The following is a 23,894-nucleotide window of genomic DNA, read 5'->3' on the forward strand; positions in this document are numbered from 1 at the left end:
TGCACGAGAAACAATCCCAGCTGAGTTGGGCAGCAATATTCCATAGCAGCCACTAGAGGGAGCCCTTGCCCTGACTGTTTTAGAGGCACTTGTAAAAGCCGCGGCCGTGCCAGAGGAGGGGACAAGATGCCTCGGGAAAAGGCGAGCCTGTCTGCACGCTGGCATCGGAAAATCACGACACCTTGGGTGGAACTGGTCTTTGAAATGTAATTTGACTGCGTCATTGTATGTGCTGAAAACTGCAAGTACCAGACTGCCTCACGATGTGACGTAAAGCCCAGAGTTATCTGACATGTAAATAGCGCCAGGCTAGGCATCTAACGTGCACCGTCTGCAACGAGGAGATGTGTCCCTTATCTGGAAAATGCTTCTTACATTCTGGATCGCGTCTAACAGCAAAATATCACAAATAGCAGCTCCCCGGTTCAAATCTCCGGAATTCGCTTTGCCAGATACACACCGACTGCCTCAAATGTCCGTCTTCAACTCAAGCAGGACTCGTTTAACATCGCTATGGATGCGGTGGGACCCACCACCACCACCCGACGCCGTTACCCTCTTAAGGTGGAGTTCTTGTTTGGGTTTGAATGCAGGGGGTGGCAGGTACTTAGTGTGTGTCATGTGGGGGGTGTCAAGCATTCCTCCGCAAGCCTAGACTGAAGATTCCACAGTAAGGTTGGGCAGGGGTGTCCCCGAAATGGGTTGCTCGGTCCGGACCACGCAAATGGAGTGTACATTAACGGGTAGGAGGGCTGCTCTCGATGACGATAATGAGCACATTTATTATCGAGTATGACGGAAGCGGTGCAGTGTGCCATCATGCATATAGCGCTTAATGTACGGGTTCTAAACGCAGCACTAACAAGTGTATGTGTCACTGATCTCGATTGAGCACATTGTATCTACCTAAGAAGGGGCGGAGCATCGCCTTGGGGGTCCTAGCCTTTGATCTGCAGTTTGTACACAGACGTACTTTTAAGTCGAGAGCTGCGTCTCCCACGGAGAATCGATATGTTTGCATACAGGAGCAGCTTGACACCACGGTAGGACAGAGGCAGAAAAATTGGACCGGGTCCCAGAATAAAAGTGGCCTCTATTAGCACGTAGTTTCAAAAATTGGCTCACATTTGAAAATTCAGGGCAGTTTGGAACTTGTAAATACACGCTGCCCAGGTGTTTTGCAAGGTGTGGAAGACTGCATGTGTCTGTGCTTGCTGCAGGAAAGGTTGGTGGTAATAGGGAAACCCACATTAAAATTGAATCACAGACCATAAAACAAGCCCAAAAAGTGGCCCACACACTGTCATGTCAGATCAGCCCTCCGGCCGGATTCCCACACAGGCCTGCCCGACACTGTCTCACCTGAGTGTATTGTGTTCTAGGATGTGATAAGTGATACCTCCCTTGAGGCTTCAGGGACGGCGTGTCTCCTCTCTAGCATAAGAGCATGGCAAATGTGAAGATGGCATTCCGTCACGAGGAACTAAACCACCCCACATGGGGGCGGATGCACAGAGGCATAAAAGCAGCAGGGGTCTGACCGTGAACTACGTGTTATAAAGTCTCCGTGACCTCACAGGAGGTGGGGGCTCCTGGGATATCGGCGCAGACTCGTTAGCCCTGATTTCACCTGAGCCTCTCGGGTAGGCCGTTAGTCCAGAGCTCTGTCTTCCTGAACTCTCACGAGTCTCACTGCTTGGCAGAAAGATCCATGTCTCTTCCCTATTGGCACAGTCCGTCCAGATCGGTACACAGTCAGTCCTCCCTGACTAGTTACTATTGCCCAAACCTCAATGGATAGACGTCGGCAGGATGAAATGCTGAGTTGTGGTGCGGTTTGAGCCTGTCACTGCAGGGAGTTTACAGATTTCAACAGAGATCGTTCAGTTCACAATGTTTCTTCAAATACCATATTGACGTCTATTACTCGATTTTCTGCAGAGCAATTGAATGTTCTGCTGTTTTAATTGAATGTTCTGCAGCGCGCACTGGAGAGGGGTAGGTAAGATAACTTAACTCTTCACGGCCAGAGCTGCTCTGCTGCTCGTATCTTTAGTCTGAAACTGACTCCCCCCCCCCCCCCCCCCCACCCTGTATCACTTGAGGGAAGTGTTAACGCATGCCCGAAAGCATCAGAGCCTCGGTGCCAACGGGGCACACGTGTGTACACCACAAGGCAACTTCTTCATGAAATTGTGAAAATTAGCCATTTCAGAGCTGTGACGCTGTGCAATCCCGCATTGCAAGACATCCGAATTGCAAAGCACGCACCCCCTTTACAAAATAAAGATACGAGAAAATGGACCAGCTGTGCACAGCTGCCCAATGCCAAGGCATGTATTACTTTAAAATGTGTTAATGCAGTTGCTGAAAGCGCATGTACAAGCCAGGCGCTTTATCACCGAAGCCCGTTGCAATGCAAGACGTGCAAGCTATTCTCCAGTGTTACAACTGTGCACATCTGGGGCGCCAGGCACTAGCTCCTAGGTGCTTTATCACCGAAGTACGTTGCAATGCAAGACGTGCAAGCTATTCTCCAGTGTTACAACTGTGCACATCTGGGGCGCCAGGCACTAGCTCCTAGGTGCTTTATCACCGAAGTACGTTGCAATGCAAGACGTGCAAGCTATTCTCCAGTGTTACAACTGTGCACATCTGGGGCGCCAGGCACTAGCTCCTAGGTGCTTTATCACCGAAGTACGTTGCAATGCAAGACGTGCAAGCTATTCTCCAGTGTTACAACTGTGCACATCTGGGGCGCCAGGCACTAGCTCCTAGGTGCTTTATCACCGAAGCCCGTTGCAATGCAAGACGTGCAAGCTATTCTCCAGTGTTACAACTGTGCACATCTGGGGCGCCAGGCACTAGCTCCTAGGTGCTTTATCACCGAAGCCCGTTGCAATGCAAGACATGCAAGATATTCTCCAGTGTTACAACTGTGCACATCTGGGGCGCCAGGCACTAGCTCCTAGGTGCTTTATCACCGAAGTACGTTGCAATGCAAGACGTGCAAGCTATTCTCCAGTGTTACAACTGTGCACATCTGGGGCGCCAGGCACTACCTTCTAGGCGCATTGTCACCGAAGCCCGTTGCAATGCAAGACATGCAAGCTATTCTCCAGTGTTACAACTGTGCACATCTGGGGCGCCAGGCACTAGCTCCTAGGTGCTTTATCAACGAAGTCCGTTGCAATGCAAGACGTGCAAGCCTTGCTCAAGTAGGAGCCTTTTCCTGCCAAATTAAATGGTTTACATCTGTGCACATCTGGGGAGCACAATCAGTGCAGGCCTCTGGGACACAAATGCACCCTGCACTCCGAAGCTGTGCGCGCGGCCGCACGCTGCACGTCCACCCGAGAGAAAGGTGAACTTTAAAAGGGAAACGTGTGAGAAGGGTACCTGCGCCTCGCGTTGGTCTCTCCGAGAAGGCGTAGTACACAACTGAGACAAGCCCTACCTCCCTTACCTTTTTACGTGTTGTCATATTTGTAGGCGCATATCACGCTTGCGTTCTTGTCCCAGAAAGCATTCATAGAGGCTAGATGGTGATGTTTATTTTCGTTATTTAAAAAAATTTACTTGTCAGCGTTGACGATTGGAAATAGGAGGGAATGGGTCTGATACTCTCCGTCATGTGCTTTATACAAACGTGTTTTATAAGTAACCTTGCCTGCGGGGCTTATGTGGTTTCTATTTGGTGGTGGCCATCATGAGGTCAGTCAAAATGTCTCGGGATGCTCATATAGGTTGATCGCTACAGAATCAGATCGTATAAAAACTGACTGACCGAAGGTGACCATAGCTGGTGAAGCCATCAATCTGGTCTTATAATAAACTCGGTATCTTGAAGACATACTGGCACCACTGCCAAAATGAAAGATGCTGGCTGTGATAACATGGAAAGGGAACCCAGGGAAGTCCAATGCACAGCGCAAAAAAAATTACCATCTTGAAAATGTGGTTGTAACCCGCAAGTTCCGCCATGAAGAATATACATTTCTGCGATTGGCATGTTTGTGTAATAACGAAACTTGGTTTAAAAAATGTGTACTAAAATTAGTATTTACAGTTTTTTCTCATATCTATAAACAAGCGCTCGTCAAAACAACCTCTAAGTACTATTTAGTTAACAGTGGAGCATTGCAGCAGCGCGGCTACTGTAGAGAGACGGGAGTCCTATTTGTCCACTTCAGAGCCGGATGTGTAGTCTGTAATCTGAAAATTTAAATAGCAGAACAGCAAAGCAGTGTACTCATTTAGCTGCCCGCGCGCCGCGCTTCCTCTCAGAGCTGCAATTCGGGTCCGTATTTGTTTATATTAATTAAGTTAATTGGAAAGTGATGTGCTTCACATGTGGTGAATTGCGAAACATCCAGCCTGTGAATTGGAGCCTGCTGGCTCGTTTCCCAGTGATATCCGTTCATCCCTGGGTGCTGCAACCAGACTAGTCACGGGCCAATCATTTCTTTTTCTGGTACATTGAGCAACAAAACATCCCTGGCAAAAACAGTACACCTTCTGGAAGCATCAAGGGAGGAATTAACGAGGAAAGTAGATGTATGCAGGTTTGGAGTATGAGTGTTCAGTGGAAAGGATTTTACTTTTTCAATAAACCAAACTTCCTCTATGTATGAAGGTTTTGCTTTTAGCAGAAATGCCAGGATGATACTAAATTATAGATATTTTATATCGGCTGTGGTATTCCTTTCTTCAACCCTTAGAAGGATGAATAGCGGCGTTGGCCCTACTGGGCCACGATTCTGTGCTCCGATATTGCACACTGACCTCCATAGCGCGCCCTCTCAACCCACTGAGCCTCTTGCTAGAAAATCGGGTCCCATCGTCTTTTTGCTGCTACAACCCGTTCTCCAGGGATTGTGCATGAGTTTGTGAAGCGTAATGAAAAATAAACGATAATCAGTTACTTGATAGACTCAAACTAATGTTTTATTCAAAGGCAGGGTGGAAAAATGAAATGAAATGACATGAAGTGAAATTTAACAAATGTGAACTTCTGACTGCAGTTAGTGATATTACGCGAACCTTTGGCTGATCACCGATGCAGAGATAATATTGTGCACTGTACGTCTAGGGTCTTGCGAGACATTAAGCTATTGGCATTGTAAATGACAATGCCATTTATTTATCGGTTTTCAAAAACAACACATAAATGAAAAATTTGTCATTTACAATGCCAATAGCTCTAACTTTTACAAAGGCGAAACCGTTGCATTGTAAATGCTTGTTTTAAATTATTTTTCACTTGTTTCATTGTAGGGTCGAGTGGTGGCACAGGGGTATGGGAACAGCTGTCTGAGTTTACTCAGAACTTGAAGCCACTGCGAGGGAATGCTTTGAAGGCAAGAAGATGGTGCAATATAATCTTAGGGATGGTTCCTTAGGATGGTGCACAGAGGGGGGGGGGAGCAGTTGGGAGAAAAGCAAAAAAAATGGCCATAGCTGTGGTTTTTTCTAAGGCAAGGAAAGGAAGAGAGGGTGTTTGGGTCCTTACAAATTCTAGATGGCCACTGCAATGAAAGTATTTATGTGGAATATGAATGGCCTAAAATGGGAGGAAACGTAAGTTTGTGTGTCAAAGAGGCTCAGATTATTGTTTTACAGGAGACACACTTAGCGGAGCAGGAATGGAAAACTGCCTTCAAGAGGTGCTATTGGGCTCATTTAACAAGTTTTCTATTCAGCAGAATCAGGGAGCACCAGGGAATTTGCCATACCTAAAAAAAAATGAACACTGTGATCAGGGCAGGAAAGGTTATAACTGATAATTCAGGGAGATGGCTAATGGTGGTCCTGTGTATAGGGTCTCTTGATTTCACTTGAGTAGGATATTAGAATCCAAATTTCGACCGCCCCACTTTTAGGGCCTCTGCAGATGCAGTTAGTGGAATGCCCTTTGCCCTGGTTAGTTGGGGGGGATTTTAATATTATCTTGAATAAAGATGGGGATAGGACTTCTAGATCCCCTCACGTGGGAATGGGTAAGGTCAGAACAATATTGAAAGATATGATATAATCATGGAATGGCCAGCACGGCTATGGTGTGGGATACATACATGGCCTACATTAGAAGCTGCATTTTGAAGCTCTCACATGCCCAGGGTAGGAAGAACTCGGAGTTGCAGAAGGGCCTGTTGGCAAAGATCACACAGAAGGAAACAGAACTGCATGCTCAGGCAAGGCAGAGCTCTAACCCCAACTTTCACTCCTCCTTGAGAGGGGACCTGGAGGGGTTGCATTTGTAGTTTAAGATTCAGCTGGAAAAAGGGTTACAAGTCAAGTGGGAGGCCAGCTGGTTTCTAAAACTTTGAGTATGGAAAGAATAATGGTGCTTTACTAACTTGGAAAATTCGATCAGATTTTGGAAGGAACACCATCGAGGCACTGGTCCAGTCATGAACAGGCAGAGTGCTGAGTTGGATGGAGGAGATTAAAAGAGATGTTGCATAGTTTTACCGAAATATATAGGGAATATTTACCCCCCCCAACCTAGTGATTAAAAACTGGCTACGTGATAGAAATCTACCATGCCGTACGGAAGAGCAGAGTGATGGCCTTCGGGCTGAGATCATGGAAGGGGAGATTAGGGATCAAGTCAAGATTAGGTGATGGGAAAGCAGCAGGCCCAGATGGGATCCCTGCTGAATTTTATAAACACATGCTTAACACATGCTTAATGCACTGAATTCCTTTTGGAGGTTGCTGTTCAATGAGGTGTATCTTGCTAGCTGGGAAATCCCACCTTCATAGTACGATGCACCAGTGGTTATGATTTTGAAACCAGGCAAGGATCCCAAGTCAGCGGATTCTTACAGGACTATATCGCTGTTGAATTGCGATTATACATTATTTGCATGGATTTTGACAAAAGGTTTTGCTGCTCTTGCTCCAACATTAAATTAAATTACCCTGATCAAAAGGGGTTTGTTCCTGGTAGACAGCTGCATGAACTAACACATCGTCTGATCACCGCAGGTGATATACTGGAGCCTTCAAGCTCCCTTTGACAATTACGAAGATTGATGCCGCTAAGGCATTTGATAGGGTCAACTGGGTTTATCTTTTGGAGATCCTAGTGGATTCTGGTTTCAACAGCAAGGGGGTCAGGATAATACAAATTCTATATAAGGCCCGTTAGCTAAAATATTGGTCAATGGCGATCTTACGGCCTCCTTTTAAATCTCTCGAGGTATAAGGAAGAGATGTCCCTCTTGCCTATTATTTTTGATTTGTACATAGAGCCCTTTGCCTAGCTGATCCGCCAAGCTATGACCATCATCCCCTTTGAAGTTGCAGGGCTATCAACTAAAATAGCATTGAATGCTGAAAATGTTGTCTTATACACTACAAACACAGAGTTTGCCATTCCTAGGTTTGAAATGCATACCGAAAACTTTGGGAGCATGTCTGGCAATCTGGTCATGGCATGGGCTTTGGAGAAGGTGGGGCTTCTGGTCAAAAGCCAAATAAGATATTTAGGAGTTATGGTAACAAAGAGTTTGGCGGATATACCGGAAGTAATTCTGGCCAAGGTGTGTAGGAAGATTGATGTTCTCCTTAGAAAGTGGAGTTATTTGCCGCTTGGTATATATGAGAGAGTGAATGTCATTAAGATGTGGATGCTTCCTTAGCTAACCTTCTTCCTTCTTGTTTAACACCATACCGCTCTTGTTTCCATGGAAACTCCTTCAGAAACTACAAGGGAAGGTCGGTAGCTTTCTATGAGCATTGAAGAGACCTAGGATCTCTTGTAAAAAAACTAAGGAGGGAGGTAAAAAAGGAGGGCCGGTCCTTCCTAACTTCCAAGTGTATTACTACGCTTTCCAGTTTAAGAACTTAAGGCTTCTACCTGGTAATTTGGATAACAGCTAAATAGGGCAACACTATAGAGCCATGTTGCACGGTATACCCAAATACTTTAAGCGGGTGTGACTGAAGGTCCTTTTAGCTGCTTAGAGGGTGTGGGTTTACATTAGGAAAGCCCAGGGGATAGATTATATGCAGACCCGGCACCAATCTGGATTTTATCAGGCACTCCTGAGTGGCTCAAGAGTAAGTTGGGTAATCCCTCTACGTGGCGGTTGTAGTACTTGGGGTGATTTTAGACAAGACAACTTTGATTACATGGCAGGAGTTCTCAGATGGGTCGATGGGGAGAGTCTCAAAATTTAAATACTAGCAGTTAGTCTCATGGTGGGCATCTTGCAGTTAGTCTCATGGTGGGCATACCGAAAGCTTTTGGAGGCTGGTTGTCCAGCCCAGGCAATTTTTTTTAAAAGAATGCGAGCTATGCAACAATGCAAGAAAGAGGTCTCCCAGTGGTATTGGACAATCATTGCAGCACTAGAGGAGAAAAGGGGTCCTCCATATCAGCATTGGGAGAAAGACCTACGAGAGTTGATTGATGAACAGCTATGGTTAAAACGACCCACCTGCTTACATTTCATAGAGCTTATTGGTCCTCAGCGAGGCTCGCCAAGTTTATGGCTGAGATGTCGGACTGTAATAAGTGCGGAGATAAACATATGTTGATAGAATGCCTGGCTTTGACCTCCTTTTGGAAGGATGTAAGTGTGACTCTTGGAGAACTCATGGACAGAGAGATAAAGGTCAGCCTCCTTTTAATTATGTTTAGACTTGACAGTCTCCGCTTTTGTTGGCAGATCAAAGAGCAAGTCTCACTTATATTTTTCTTGATATTACTGGTGAGGAGGGAAATCTGTAAGAAATGGGTTACTTTGGACCCTCCCAATCTTATCCGTTTGGCTTGGATCAGTCAGTTACTTCAGTAGATTTGATCTAGGCCGCAAGGTAATATCAGTTGAGAAGAGGTAGAGACCTTTTGCATCGAATCAGTAGCCGTCTTATGATTAAATCTGTGTTTTGCTATAGAGAATGAGGGTCTTCAGCGTTCTCTTCGTAAATGCGAAACGATGACAGCGAGCGTACAGGCCAGACATGTTGGGCAGTGGCGTCTTGGCGCCAGCTTCTACAGCTGAGTGGTGATATGAGGACAAATAAACATTTTTAAAAAAAGAATACAAAAGGATGGCTATGACCTGGTTATTCCAGATGTGATCAAACAACAAATGTACACTTTCTCATTTCCAGACTGTGTACAGATACCTACAGGACCCTCTAAAATCACTGAACTGCTAAATCAGCAGAATGTCTTAACAACCGAAAAGATCAGAAAGAATGACATTCCCCTAGAAACTCAACACCCATGAATCTTCCCAAATTAACACATAACAGTATGATCAATGCAAACCTAAATGATTGTCCGCACCTCAAAATCTTGATAGACGCCCTATCAAAACATGCCGCATTACTAACTACCCAAAATTATAAAAACAAGTACAAAGTTAAAAAAGAGTGTCAATAATGTTCAATATCTATGTAAAAATGAGCAGGCTGTATCAACCCATTAAGAGCTAAACAGAACAAATACAACAGAACAACTTATCTAACTTGCCCATAGGTAATCAACTTTAATCCTTTTTCTCCATTCTATACTTACTAATATTGCATCCTTCCTTAACATTCCAAAACACCCTGCATGAAAATAACCTGATTTAAAGTTAGGGTTTATTCTAAAGCCTTTCTGTTGAATGATACTCTTCTTACACTCTATCATTTCCATGCCTTACTAACTCAGAGATTATGCTACACTGCTGCCCTACTCTCTACTAAACTTCAGTAGGATAATTCATACGCCTCATAATAAATAATAGAATTCCTGCCTTGTCAAAACCTTTCTAACCTATCTACTAGTTCTACTAACATAAATCACAATTTCTTATGCTGTTCTAAGTTCTCCTTCCTGTCACACAATATTTAACCTAAACTACCTTTTCTGTATGGCCATCCTGGACATTTCTCTTTTGTTGGACCCTAATTTTGTTTGCTGGCTTTAGATCCCTCTGCACTTTAATTCTGCTAACCAGAAGTGAAATGCCTCTGCTCCCCATTGAAACATTATTGAATTGGCCTATTTCTAATTGGTATATTTAACTTGCCTGTAAGTTCCTAGTAGAGGGTGTAACCCTGGGCCTGGAAGTCCAATATCACCTGTGGACTGTAGCATATATTATGCCACCCACTAGTGTGACAAGGAAACATGGCATCAAGTCTACCATTATAGTCTGCCTCCTCCTGTTCAAATCTGAACTACAACCTATTAAAATAAACCCTGACAAAACTTCCTTTTAAAATATTAGTAAGTCAACCCTATGCTGGCCAAATAACCCAAACATAGGGTGCACGTTATTTAAAAGTGGGACGTGTAAAATATTAATATTACCAAGTCCCTAGTGTCAAGGTCCAAAAACCTATTTTCACTTTGGCAGGCATAGCTGTCCTTTGTAGAAAACCAGAGAGTAGATTAAAATAATACTACTGTTAACTTGGGAAAGGAATCATCTAGAAAAAAAAATTAAACCACTATTTTTAAAACTTTTTAAAAATCCAATTGTGAAGTTGGATTTTTAATAAGTATAAAGAAAAAGTAGTGTTACCCTTTACCTGCCTGAACATTCAGAACGCTAATTATCATAAGCCTCTACCAGCTCTCTGTCTTTGCTCAGCCAAGAAACACGTGTGAAAAAGGTGTCATATTATAGAGTAGCATGCCCCTACCATAAGTCGTTTGTCCCCCAGGGCCCGTATTACAGAAGTGCCATGGGGGTGCAACGTTCATTTGCACCTGCTGTGTACGCCTCCGGGGCATTGGTATTACAGAATGGGCAGCAGATAAGCCCTGGCACACATGTTGCATCAGCGCTACCTCAAGATGCCATTCCCTCATTTTCATGGAAGCGTGGCCCCATGCAAATGAGGTAATCTCTTTACCTCTGCTCCCGCTTCGTATTATGGACACAGACGCAAAGGTAAATAAGCTGTCATGAGGCACACTGACATTGTGCCACAAAAAGGTGATGCACTGTCAGTGCGGCCCCTGATGGTAGCCCTCTGGAGGGGCCCAGATATCCCCTTGCAGGCGGGTGCAGTCACTCACTGCATCCATCTGCAAATATATCTCTCGCCCTCTTTAAAGTTCAGGCTAGTGCCACCTGCGCAGTGAAACACGGAGCGGCTTTGAAGCAGCTGCTCCGTTTTTCATTTGAATTTGTGCTGCCCCCATGGCAGCACAAATTTGTGGCTGTCCTGAGCGCAGCGCATTCAACCTAGTAGGGTGTACTTTCCCTGTTTGCGCCTTCAAAGAGGTGCGCCATGGAACAAACAGGGAAAGTGCACCTTACAGGAGCAAACAATTGGCTGACCTGAATGGGCAGTGATGTCTCCTCTGAACTCTCCCTGAATATGCCAGGTGGGGACTGTGGGCATCCATTTTGACATTATAGTGTCTAATCCTGCACTCTTGAAAGAGAGAAAACAGGATTCCAAGACAATTTTTGTGGATCCCCTGTCTGGTTGCTGAAGGATCTTGCTTTTGTCTTACTTCTGCTTTTGGATTTGTTGTGGGTACAGTGCCTGCCTCAAACTGGGTTTTAGTGATACATGTGGGAGGGCAGCAAGATTACCATATAGTACACTCCGTGCTTACCCACCCAAACCTCAGAGTCTACGTTTAGTGTGGCTGAAGCCTTTTGTCATTTTTAAAATGCCCTGACACATGGCATTGTGGGCCTGTTTACAGTGAGGCAACAAGAACCTACTGCAATAGAAGGTAGATCAGGGTCTGAGGAACCTTTACCCATGGGTTAAGGAGTGGCCAGAAGTCACCCCCATCCACAAGCTAGTGCAAGACATAAATGTGGCATCCCCAGGTATCCTCTTCAAAACACTTTCTGTACTTGTTGAAGATCAGAACAGAACTGGGCCTGCTGTCTGTGACATGACAGGAGCCCTGAAGTACTGGACTTACTCCCACTTGTACCCACTTGTAAAGTCACCACCGACCAACTCCTCACATCGCTCAACATAAACCCACCCGCCCTCTCTTCGGACCCAAACCAAGCGGCCTTCAATTTCAAACAATGGATCACTCACTGCGCTGACGAATTAGCACCCTTGAAAAACCATCACACCAAACAAGACAGCAAAAAGGCCCCCTGGTTCAACGATGACCTTAAGAAATCCAAGAAGCTATGCCGTACTCTCGAGAAAACTTGGAGAAAAAACCCAACCACTGACAACATGACCACCTTCAAGGCAGCCACCCGCAAACACCACCAACTGATTCGATCCACCAAGAAATCAGCTTTCAAGAACCGACTCGACAACAACGCCCATAACAGCAAGGAACTATTCAACATTGTCAAATAATTCACCAACCCCACCGCAGCCTCAAACGACATCACTCCCTCCCAAGACCTCTGCGATTCGCTATCCTCCTTCTACAACAAAATTGCAGACATACATAACAGTTTCGAAAACAGCTCCAACGAACAATCCTCTCCTCCCCCCTCAGAACCCAAACCACCCTCTAACAACCTCAACGCCTGGAACCCAATCACCACTGAAGACACCATCCGCCTAATGAACTCCATCCATTCTGGCTCGCCAACAGACCCTTGCCCCCACCACATCTTCAACAAAGCTGACTCCATCATCTCACCCCATCTCCGTGATGTCATCAACTGCTCCTTCAACTCTGCTACCTTCCCAGAAAGCTGGAAACATGCCGAAGTCAGCGCCCTCCTGAAGATACCCACTGCAGACCCCTCTGAACTTAAAAACTACCGCCCCATATCCCTCTTCCCATTCCCGGCCAAAGTCATTGAGAAAGCCGTCAATAGCCAGCTCGCCGCCTTCCTTGAATCCAACAACTCCCTCGATCCCTCACAATCAGGCTTTCGAGCCAAACACAGCACCGAAACCGCCCTCATCGCAGCAACAGACGACATCCGAACACTACTGGACAACGGAGAAACAGTGGCCCTCATTCTACTCGACCTCTCCGCCGCCTTCGACACTGTCTGTCATAGCACCCTCCTACAATGCCTCAGCAACATCGGCATAAAAGAAAAAGCCTTGGACTGGATCATCTCGTTCCTAGCTGGGAGAACTCAGAGAGTCCGACTTCCCCCGTTCAAATCAGAAGCCACCGAAGTCATCTGCGGTGTACCACAAGGATCATCACTCAGCCCCACCCTCTTCAATGTTTACATGAGTCCACTCGCTTCCATCGCACGTCAACATAACCTTAACATCATCTCCTACGCTGACGACACCCAGCTGATCCTTTCCCTCACCAAAGACCCCAACACCGCCAAAAGGAATCTTCACGAAGGCATGAAAGAAGTAGCCGTATGGATGAAAAACAGCCGCCTAAAACTTAACTCAGACAAAACGGAAGTGCTCATCCTAGGTTCATCCCCCTCTGCCTGGGACGACTCATGGTGGCCTTCGGATCTGGGCTCAGCACCCATTCCCACAGACCACGCACGTAACCTTGGCTTCATCCTAGACTCCTCACTCTCGATGACCAAACAAGTCAACGCCATCTCATCCTCCTGCTTCAACGTACTTCGTATGCTCAAAAAAAACTTCCATTGGATCCCCGCCGAAACAAGAAAGACGATCACCCACGCACTGGTCACCAGCCGACTGGACTATGGAAACACCCTCTACGCCGGAATCACAGCCAAATTACAGAAAAAACTTCAACCCATCCAAAACGCATCAGCGAGACTCATTTTGGACATCCCTCGCCAAGATCACATTACCGGCCACCTGAAAGACCTCCACTGGCTTCCCGTCAACAAGAGAATAACATTCCGTCTCCTCACCCACGCACACAAGGCCCTCTACAAACTAGGACCCGAATGCCTCAACACTCGACTATCCTTCTACACACCCACCCGCCAACTAAGATCCTCCATTCAAGGCCTCGCCGCAGTTCCGCGTATCCAAAGATCCACGATGGGAGGTAGATCCTTCTCCTACTTGGCGGCCAAGACCTGGAACTCACTCCCCACTCACCTCCGCCTTACACAGAACCACATCTCCTTCAGAAAAGAACTTAAAACCTGGCTATTCGATAAATAATAATCCCCCCCCCCAGTGCCTTGAGACCCTCCGGGTAAGTAGTGCGCTATATAAATTCTTGAACTTGAACTTGAACTACCCAGGACAAAGAAGTGGACTCAAAGTGTCAGTTAGCTGACCTCCTGTGTAGCTACAAGGAGACAACAAGCTGCAAGAGGGCTTTTTCTGGAAATACCTAGCTGGCTGGTGGCAACTGGAACCTGCTGCCTGCCTCTGCCTGACACCCTATGAGTCACCAAGTGCCCCCCTGAGGTTCTTGGGGGCTTTAGAAGTGTATATCTGTGGTTGATTGGAGCTTCAGAGGATAAGGGACTGATTTATATCTTGGCGGATAGAGTAATTACAGTCGCCTTGGCAGAATACTTTATTCCCGCCATGGCAAGGGGTATCCGTCCACAAGTATTTAGAGACATTTGCTGTACCTATGGAAATCTTTCATTTTCAGGAACCGCCATTTCTGGCGGTTCCAGGAAATGCTTGACGTGCATCCCTCACAGTTTCCTATGTGGAATTTTTTTTTTTTAATTAAAAACATTGACCATCTCGGCATGGGAGCATTCTCCCATGGTGAGGGAGTCATATAAAAGTTTTTACTGCCCCTTTCCACCACATTTTTCATGGCGGTTATGGGCAGTTAAAACTGCCCATGTGTCTGCCCACTCTAAATAGGGCAAACCTCTGACGGCTCTTACACTGTTGGACCGTCGGGCTATGTGTTGGTGGCAGCGAGCGAGTAGTTGCCGCTATCTACACACTGAAGGTTCATCTGACTCTAAATGAGGCAGGTGGACCTTCAGATTTGATGAAAGGGTACTCCGTCGCCAAAATCTAAATCAGTCCCGAAGTAAGAAGAAAAAATCTTTGACCTGGACAAACCTTGGTAGTTTGTACGACCCGTGTTCCATCACAGTCAGCCTGAAATTGCTTATAGGTTCCTGTTCTACTACAACCATAGACTATGCTTTGTGGCGCTATTTTCTGTTAAATCTTTACAAATACATAGTTCCAGTTTTTCTTATCGGATTTTTTGGAGTTTGGTGTCATTTCGTTTATAACATTTTATTCTATTTTTCTAATTCAGCTGGGGATTTTTATTGTTATGCATTTTGACTTTATTACTGTTTTGGTACTGCATAAATACTTGACACATTGCCCTAAGTTAAGTCAGTCTACTCTGTGCCATAACTACCAAAGGATTGCGCTAAGGTTAATTTAGTGGCTTAGAGGATTCACCTGGACAACTATTGTGATTGCTTCTTCAAGTGGGGAGTCACCCACCCCAAATAATCTGATTTCTTACATCTGACTTTTAGCTGGCTTTCAACTAAATGCTAGCTGTACCCAACTGATTCTTTTTGTCCCAACTGAGTCCTTTTGTAAACTGAGCTTTTAGTTGAGTCCTTTACCGGATTGTGCAGTGAGCATAGTCAGGGCCAATGCATAACTACAAAGTGAATCCTAGGCCAGGCCCTGTAATGACTGCAGTGTGAGGGTGAAGGTGAAACACATACCTAACTGCTGCCTCAGCAGACATGTAAGCCATGTATCTAGGTGTACTTGAATGCATATCCTGTACAGAGACGCTTTAAGGCATGGCCAAAGTGGCCAATCGGCTATGGCCTCCACTTTTGAAGGACTCCTCAGGAAAGTGAACTTTTTATTTGGCCTCTGTCGCTTATCTCTATCTAAACCTCTCTCCCTCTCTACCTCTCTTCTTCTGACTTTGACTCTCTACCCAGTGTCATCTTTAGGGTTTTTGGGGTCTCGAGCAAGATCTATTTAAAAAAAATTCGGTGACCCTGTTAAAGTTTAATATATACTTTAGCACTGTTTGGCATCGTGCTGGCTTGAATTAGCTGGAAATGGGTAATTAAAAATAAAATGTGTTCTATTTCTAAAATATGTCTTGTCCGTGGGCCCCAAAATCCTTAAGATGGCAGTGGTCCTGTATCAATCCCTGAATAGGGTCCTTAGTCTTGTGTTTTCCCGAAGATGATTCCTACATCTGGATGTACATGAAGGAGAGTACTATACCCTACTTTGTACTAAAGCTGCAAGGCCTATGCCTAGCCATGCACAACAGTGAGCCCTGTACCTGACTGTACATGAAGGGCACTCACAACTCGCTACAGACTGGACACGAGAGAGACGTATACCTGAGTATAGGGCACAGGGGTGGCTCCTCCATGTGGGCGGAGGAGCGTCGCCCCACTGCTTTCTCGCAGTGCGCGAAGCAGTAACATAGAATGGTGTAAATACCATTTTATGTTACTGCTTCTCGCACTGCGAGAAAGTCGAAGGGTCTGGTTGGGGGCAAGCGGTCCTGCAACAGGGCTGGGGAGGAGTAGCTAGCCCAATGTTGCGGCCCCGACTGTTTGGTCAGCCCTCTGGGGCCGACCAAACCAGTCATGCGCAATCTGCCATTTTCTACATGTAGGCTGCATGCAGACTACATGGAGGAAATGGCCTCCCCTTAGGCGCCTGGCTGGACGCCGTCCCCACCAATCACAACGCTGCCATTGCAGCGTTGTGATTGGCTTAGGGAAGGGGAGGGCGGCTGCCTGCTTCCTGCAAGGAGCAGAGAAGCAGAGTCGACTCAGAACCGGATTGGGCCGCTCAAAGTAAGGTTTTTTTTCGTAATTAAAATTAAACCTCCCCCTGCGTGACCCCTTACCCGCGCGACCCCCCCCCCCCACCCGTGAGTCATGCCGGCCACGACTGATAGGACATGAAGGAGACATCACCATGCTTACAACTCGTTGAGAGAGAGCCCCACGCCCTAGTAAACACAGTGTGTGATTGATTCATACAGCTGAGTACAGACAGGATGCAAGCGAGCCCTATACCTGAGTTCCGACTTAGTGTGATTGAGGACCATAACTAGCATTAAAAAGTGTGAGCGTGAACCCCACACCTACCTACACACTGAGTGTTAGGGAACTACACAACTTAACACAGACTGGGTGCAAGGATGCCCTACATTTGACAGCATACTTGGTGCGAGGGTGGCCTATACGTGAGTGCAGACTGGATATGAGGGAACTTTGAAGTCACGGCTATTTGCCAAAGCATACCTGTAGTTTTGCCTTTGCCTTTTATGATTTATTTTATAGGTGCCTTGATGCCTTCGGGTTTTAGTTGCGCGATATAAATTTTCTTTCATTCATTCATTCACTACACCTGCCTGCAGACTGGAAACAAGTGAGGCCTACAACTGAGTGCAGATTTGGTGCAAAGGAACTCCACATGCAACTGCAAACTGGACGAGAGAGAGGAGGCTCCCCACACTCAAGTACACACTGGGTTCAGGGGGCAGCATTACATCCTAGTAAAGACTGCGGGGGAGGGAACCCCTATATCTCACTGCAGATGGAAGACACAGAGCCCTACGTCTGAGTCCATACTGGGTGTGTGAACGCCTTCACCCGAGTGCAGGAAGTTCTACTACTAACTGCAAAATGAGTTCATGGGCGAGAGTGAGCCCTGCACCTGAGTACAGGCTAAGTGTGAGAGATTACTAAACCTTATTACAGACTGGGTGTGAAGGAGCCCTCAACTGTGGGAAACCGGGTAGAAGGGAGCTCTACAACAAACTGGAGACTGCACAGGAGGAAGCCAAACACCAGACTATAAACGGTGTGTGAAGGTACCCTACACCCTGAGTACAGACTGAGTAAGAAGAAGTCCTAGACATGAGTGCAGCCTGTGTGTGAATGAGCCCTACATTTGAGTACACACTAAGTAAGAGGAAGCCCTACACTGGAGTCCCGTCTCTATGTGAATGAACGAGCCTCACAAATGAGCACAGACAACGTGAAAGGAAGCCCTACACCTGACTTCAGACTGAGTGCGAGTGAGCCCTACACGTGATCGCGCAATGGGCGCATGGGAGCTCAACATCAAAGTGCAGGGTGTGTGTAGGTAAGAAATACACGCCCACCTGAGTGCAAACTGGGCAGGAGGAAAGTTTACATGTGACTTCAGATTGGGAGGTCAGAAGAAGCCCTACCCTTTGACTGGGAGGGCAGACAGAGCCCTAAAATGTGAGTGCTCCGAGCAAGGAAAGCCCACGTCTGAGTGCAGACTGGATGCAAGATAGCCTCGCATCTGAGTGTAAACTGGATACAAAGTAGCCCTATCTAAGAGTTCAGACTGAGTGTGAGGAAGCGCCACTTTCAAGTACAAACTCATACATGCCAATAGACCCAATTCAGGCAGCTCTTGATCTTTAAAGCCAAAAATTGCTTTATTTTAGCGGCCTTCCACCTAGAATTGCCTCTCTTTTAATGTTAATCAATGGGGAAAATAAATTGCCCCCGGCCCCATTTTTTTCACTATCTCCCTCTTTCCTGTTTGGAAAGTCTGGCATGTATGCAGACTGGATATGAAGACGTCCAACCCTCAACTGCAGACAGGGCGGAGCAGTACATTCGAGTACTGGGTGCGGGGAGGCATAAATCTTAGTGCAGATTTGGCGCTAGGGAGCAGTACACAGGAATGCAAATTGGTCGGCCACGGCTAGATTGCAGCAATAGATCTAAACACGCTTCTGCACTGATGGCCTTCACGTCCTGCTAAGGAGCACCGAACTCGTGTACTCAGTCTAACGGGGAATCGCCAATGAAGCCGTCTAACCCCTTCCTAGGCCCAGAGTAATAACAAGCATTTACAATGCAATGGTTTCGCCTTTGTTAAAGTTAGAGCGATTGGCATTGCTCTTGACATTATTTTTATTTATGTTTTTTTTTAACATAAATAAATGGCATTGTCATTTACAATGCCACTAGCTTTATCTCTTGCAAATGACACACACCAACACCCACAGAGAGCCCCCCCAACACACACAAACCCCCCCCCACACACACACACCCACACAGAGCCCCCCCACACACAGCCACACAAAGCCCCCCACACACACCCACACAGAGCCCCCCCACACACACACCCACACAGAGCCCCCCACACACTGCGAGCCCCACCCCACACACTGTGGGCTCGCTGCGAGCCCCCCCGCAGGCAACAGAGGCACGAAAACAGGGTCACAAGCAAGCAACAGGGTCACAAGCAAGCAACAGGGTCCCAAGCAAGCAACAGGGTCACAAGCAGGCAACAGAGGCACGAAAACAATCTTGAAGTTGCCTATACAAGTTGTATTTCCATGGATACCCAAGTCAGCTAAAAGTAGCACTAGGCAAGAAGTGAGACTCATCAAGTCAATGGGTAGGAACAAAGCTGGTTTAATCTTTTCAGACCTGTGATGTGACCCTTCAGTCTTTTCAACGAGTCAAACAGCCAGTAATAGTTTTCTTGGGAACATGGCCCTTATTAGTGGGCGTAAGATGCGATAAAGAGTATTAGAGGGTTTCCACTGATGCTGCTGCATCGCTGTCTGCTTCTAGTATTACACCAGTGTAAAAATATGTAATCTTTTTTTTGTTTAATTAATTTGTCACCCGATAAGGAAAGGGCTCTATTTTAACTTTTAGCTGGTAGACGGAGACCTGGAAGAGGCTAACCTGGCATTATACACCATCAAAAGCGAGGGGCCAGGTGGAAGGTGGTGTGAAAAAAAACAAGGGGGGTATTGGAGCGCTTTACCTGGGCACCGTAATGACCTTACGCCTTCAGGCGCGGGGAGATTAAGTGCTTAGCCCAGAATCACCTAATGACTTTCATTCTGAAAGCATCTAGGTTCTTGCCTGTCGCCTCATGGGCTTTTATAACATGTTTCATTTTCACTGTCTTATTGCCGTAAAATGCATGCCCAGGCATACTGGGGACACTCTCCCGCTCTGGACCTGCTTAGGGCAAGCCCCCACCCCGCGTCTCCCAGTGTAATGGCCGTCTGGGCGGCAGGCACAAGTGCTCCTCTGCTCAAGTTCCCGAAAAACTTTCACTTCCAGCCCTGCATTTTATCGCACACAAAGAGGTCGGGGGAAGGCCAGCAGACAAATATATCCTGAGCTGGAAAACTATCCGCCACTAATCTGGTTGTCCTACAGCAAACTAAGACTCTATACAGCTGACCCTCGACCACCGAATCAGATTGCCCTGCTGCCGGTATGCTGTCGCTAATCTTGTAATTGCGCAGTTCTCAGCTTGCATTCTGAAGGTTTTGGCTTCTTCTCTGAGCCAAACTGGATTCTTGTGCGCAGCTGGGCCAGCACGCAAGGGCTCGGTATCTGTGTCTATTCAGCCGATGCAGCATGGGGGTGTGGTGCGAGGAGTGTTTCTCAAAACACAAGCACGTTTGAGGCGATGGTAGCGCCAGTTTCTAATCCTCATTTCCTGCATGGAAGCGCCCGGGGCATGTATCGTGTAGCATAGTCCTCCGTCTATTGTTAACTACTTTATTTACGCTATTTCCCTGGTGTCTCTTTGCTGAGATCCCATGTTGGCACGAGTGTCTGATGTAAAAGCAGCGCGGAACTGCTCTAAGGCTCTACCCTGACCTCCCCGCCAGGGTCGGCAGCCGCAGCGTGAGATAACCCGACCGGCCTGTGCCAACGGCTACTCTTGCCATTTTTTTTTTTTTTTTTTTTTTTACTCGCGCCCTTAGGTGGCCCGCCGCCATACTGCGATGTGAGAAACCCTGCCTGAGGTAACATTGCAAACATGTCCTTCTGCGGGTGCGCCGCCATAAGTGCTGCAACATCGATCTCTAGCCTATCGAGGCTGCTAGGTATCGGGCGCATTTTACCTCCCTATTTCCCTGTACCTTGCCTTGCCTTGTCTCTTACCTCCTTTGATGGCTGTGGGGGCACTGTCGCCCGCCCCGGCCTATGTCCTCTCGGGGGCACCACCGCCCGCGCCGACCGCCGCCTGGTACCGACCTGGCTGCTGTGCCTTAGTTGTCCCAGCTGCTTGTGCCACAATCTGCCAGCTGCCCTGGATCGCTTCTTTGTGAGCACCGCCGTTCTGGCCTAAGGTGCATTCGGGTCGCCGTTCTGGCACCCTGCTCCGCCTCGGTCGCCTTCCGACAGCTGGTGGTTGATCACGAACTCCTGCACCCCGGTTTCCGCGAGGTGCCGCCTAGCTCTGTTGTCGTCCTGCTGCTTGCTCTGTCCTGCGAGTCGGAGGGGGTACCTTCGCTTCTGGCTCTTGCTCGGTCGGTTCCTGCGAGTCCCTTCCTCCTTGGAGGCTGCCTGGCGAGGCTGCTGGGCCGTGGGGGACTCGAAATCCGTCGGGTCGTTGCTCCTGGATGAACCCACCCCCGGGGTGCATGGTGCTGCAGAGGAGGCTCCCGCTCGCAGCTGGGCAGCCCAGACAGAGCGGCAGGTTGGAGAGGCACTTCTCCGCTCTCCCCGCGGGCGCCGCCATAGTGCTTTCCGTCTTGCTCTCCTTCTTCCCCGGGCTGCGGGGGGCGGGCACTTCCGGCCGGCCGCGCTAGGATTGGCCGGCCGGCCAGTCACGGGGCGGGAAACGGGAAGAAGAGACGCAGTAGTGCCGGCAATGCCGGACCAGACACGGGGGCGTTCCCGGCGTCCCGTGACGTCGGCAAAAGCCAAAGAATGTCGGGAACGCCCCCGTGTCTGGTCCGGCATTGACGGACAGGCCCCTCGTCCAATGGCAAGGCTCCGTTTACGGAGCCAGCCAATCAAGGACGAGGGCCGAACAAAAGCCACACTACTCTTCTCAACAGGATTTCGCCTGCGCGGAAAAGCTGCGCAGAGCGCAGCTTCCGCTAGGCGAAACCTAAAAACTGACACCGGCTGCATTATGGAGTGCGCCAGCGCGTCTAGGCAGGCGGCGGTTACAGAGGACACCGTTCCCACCTTCTGGCATGTTATTACCGTTATTAATCGGAGCCAGCTCTCGGGGCAGCTCCATGAACAATCCCATTTGTATCCGTTCCCACCTCAACGCCCATCTCCCCCCTCACCCTCCTGAAGTTCGAGACCTGAGCAAGGTGCCCCCTGCAGCGGGCCTCCGCCTGGCCGCGCGCAGGAAGCTGAGCGCAGAGGTATGCGGCGCACCGAAGCGTCACGGCGTCAGCAGCGCGCATCAGGAACACCTGTGCGTCAGCACAGCAAGTGGCATAACACAAATGTATGCCCCCCCTCCCCTCCTCGCAGAATGTGACGACGGGACACTGAGTCTCCCATGTCTCACATACATTAATTGGCCTTGAGCTGAATGGAGGCTCCTCGAAGGTTTGGTGCCCCCCTGAAGGTTTGAGAGGGGCCTTGTGCCATGGAGGCTGCAGGGTCCTGCGTTATGCCAAACTGATTGTGTATGTGTAGGACATTTACCTTCTTCTTACTAGAGTTGGAGAAGTGGTCCAAAAACTCGCATAGAATCTCACCAGTGGAACCTCATATTATATTAAGTTGTTCCACCTTATCTTGTATGTTTTTGTTTAGATTTTACAGCCATTTGTATGGTCCCTTCCACCTTAGAACGGTGCTATTTATGGTTCCAGAGTGACCGGAGACAGACAAGTATCAAATACACTGAGCACCACAGTGTGAAGCCAATACATCCACAATACAAAACAACGCTTCATGAGCCTAGCAATAGCACAAGCACATAGACCCTAAGATAATAGATACATCACCTGCCGATAGTAAGATAGCTATCTGAACCCATCAATGAAACAGTCACACCTACAGTATCACTACTTACCAAAAATGCAGCAGTACAACTAAAAAGCGACTGAAGAAAGCTAGTCAATAGGAAAGGCAGATCACTTCTCTCAACAGTGACACACATTTCATATTTAGCATTATGAAAACAGGCCATTGACTGTAATAATGTGTATTTACTGTTCTAACTCCATTCGTGCTTTGATACTGGGAAGAGGACTGAGGCAAATATAGCTGCGCTTTTTAGTTTTTTTGAGTCTCTTTCTCGAAAATAACTAAAAACATTGTGAGGACCGGCCCTCACAACACACCAGTCCTCACAAGAGTAGTGCTAGCTTGGTTTTGTAAATGCTTATCAATACTATGAGGACCAATCCGGCCCTCACATTCTGGGTTATACACACACACAGACACGCGCACGCACACACACTCACACACACACACCACTGACCAAGCAGCTCACAACTCAATGCTCAAGGACACAAAGTGGCACAAAAGTGTCAGCATTGTTATCCTCATACTATGAGTTATATCAATGCCTTGTTTGCAGTTGCCATCTGCCTTTAAGCAGATCTTCTGTTTTATGGGATAGGAACAGTAAGTTCATAATGGCTGTACATTATTGATGCTTTTGGTCCTTTTGATTTTCTCAGGTGGGTGCAGTGGAAAGTAGTGGAACCATGATTAGGTGGTGTATCACTTGCAGAAGAGAAGGAAGAAGTCACTAGTATATACATCAGGACCTGGCTGGATCTTGGGAGATCTGCATAAGTTTGGACGCGGCATCAGAACCGGTGTTCCTGACATTTGGACATATTTATAAATGTCCTAGAATTGTGGGCATGTTCTAATTCGCAATCTAGCAATCCTAGAAGTGCTCAATACAAATTATTTTCAAAACGAAGTTATGCATGTTGGCAGCGTATTTTTCAATGGGTGTCAACCATTTTTTTGCCATTCTTAACTAGGAAAAATTCTTTGTAGTTGTGATAGTATTAGACAGAATAAAGGATACTGTAAGTGGTGGCATACTGTATTACTGTACAATGGTGGTCTACATCAGCTTAAATATCACACAGTACTTCACCTAGCAAAACCACAAGAAGTCCTTCATTTAATAAGAAACATGTAGTCTTGGAAGCTCTGCCTTTGTGCTCTTCATGCCAGCCACATTTAAGAATGAACAACATTAGCTACACCATTCCAAGAAACATGGGCCGTGGGAGAAGAATCCACTGGCCAGGTTCTTGGCTCTGAGACTCTTGTGACTGGCTCACT

At 47.3% G+C, this 23,894-nt stretch overlaps 1 protein-coding gene across 1 annotated transcript in view; it reads left to right on the top strand.

Annotated features, from left to right (window-relative positions):
* The window catches only part of LOC147710637 (uncharacterized), an 84,462-nt gene that overhangs the window by 31,021 nt on the left and 29,547 nt on the right, over positions 1-23,894 (top strand). Inside the window, exon 2 of the mRNA XM_086919371.1 lies at positions 5,278-5,360. Coding sequence (XP_086775497.1) covers positions 5,278-5,360 — 83 coding nt within the window. The remainder of the gene's footprint in view (positions 1-5,277; positions 5,361-23,894) is intronic.

The sequence above is a fragment of the Lissotriton vulgaris genome, chromosome 5, assembly GCF_964263255.1.
Source record: "Lissotriton vulgaris chromosome 5, aLisVul1.2, whole genome shotgun sequence".
Lineage (NCBI taxonomy): Eukaryota > Metazoa > Chordata > Amphibia > Caudata > Salamandridae > Lissotriton > Lissotriton vulgaris.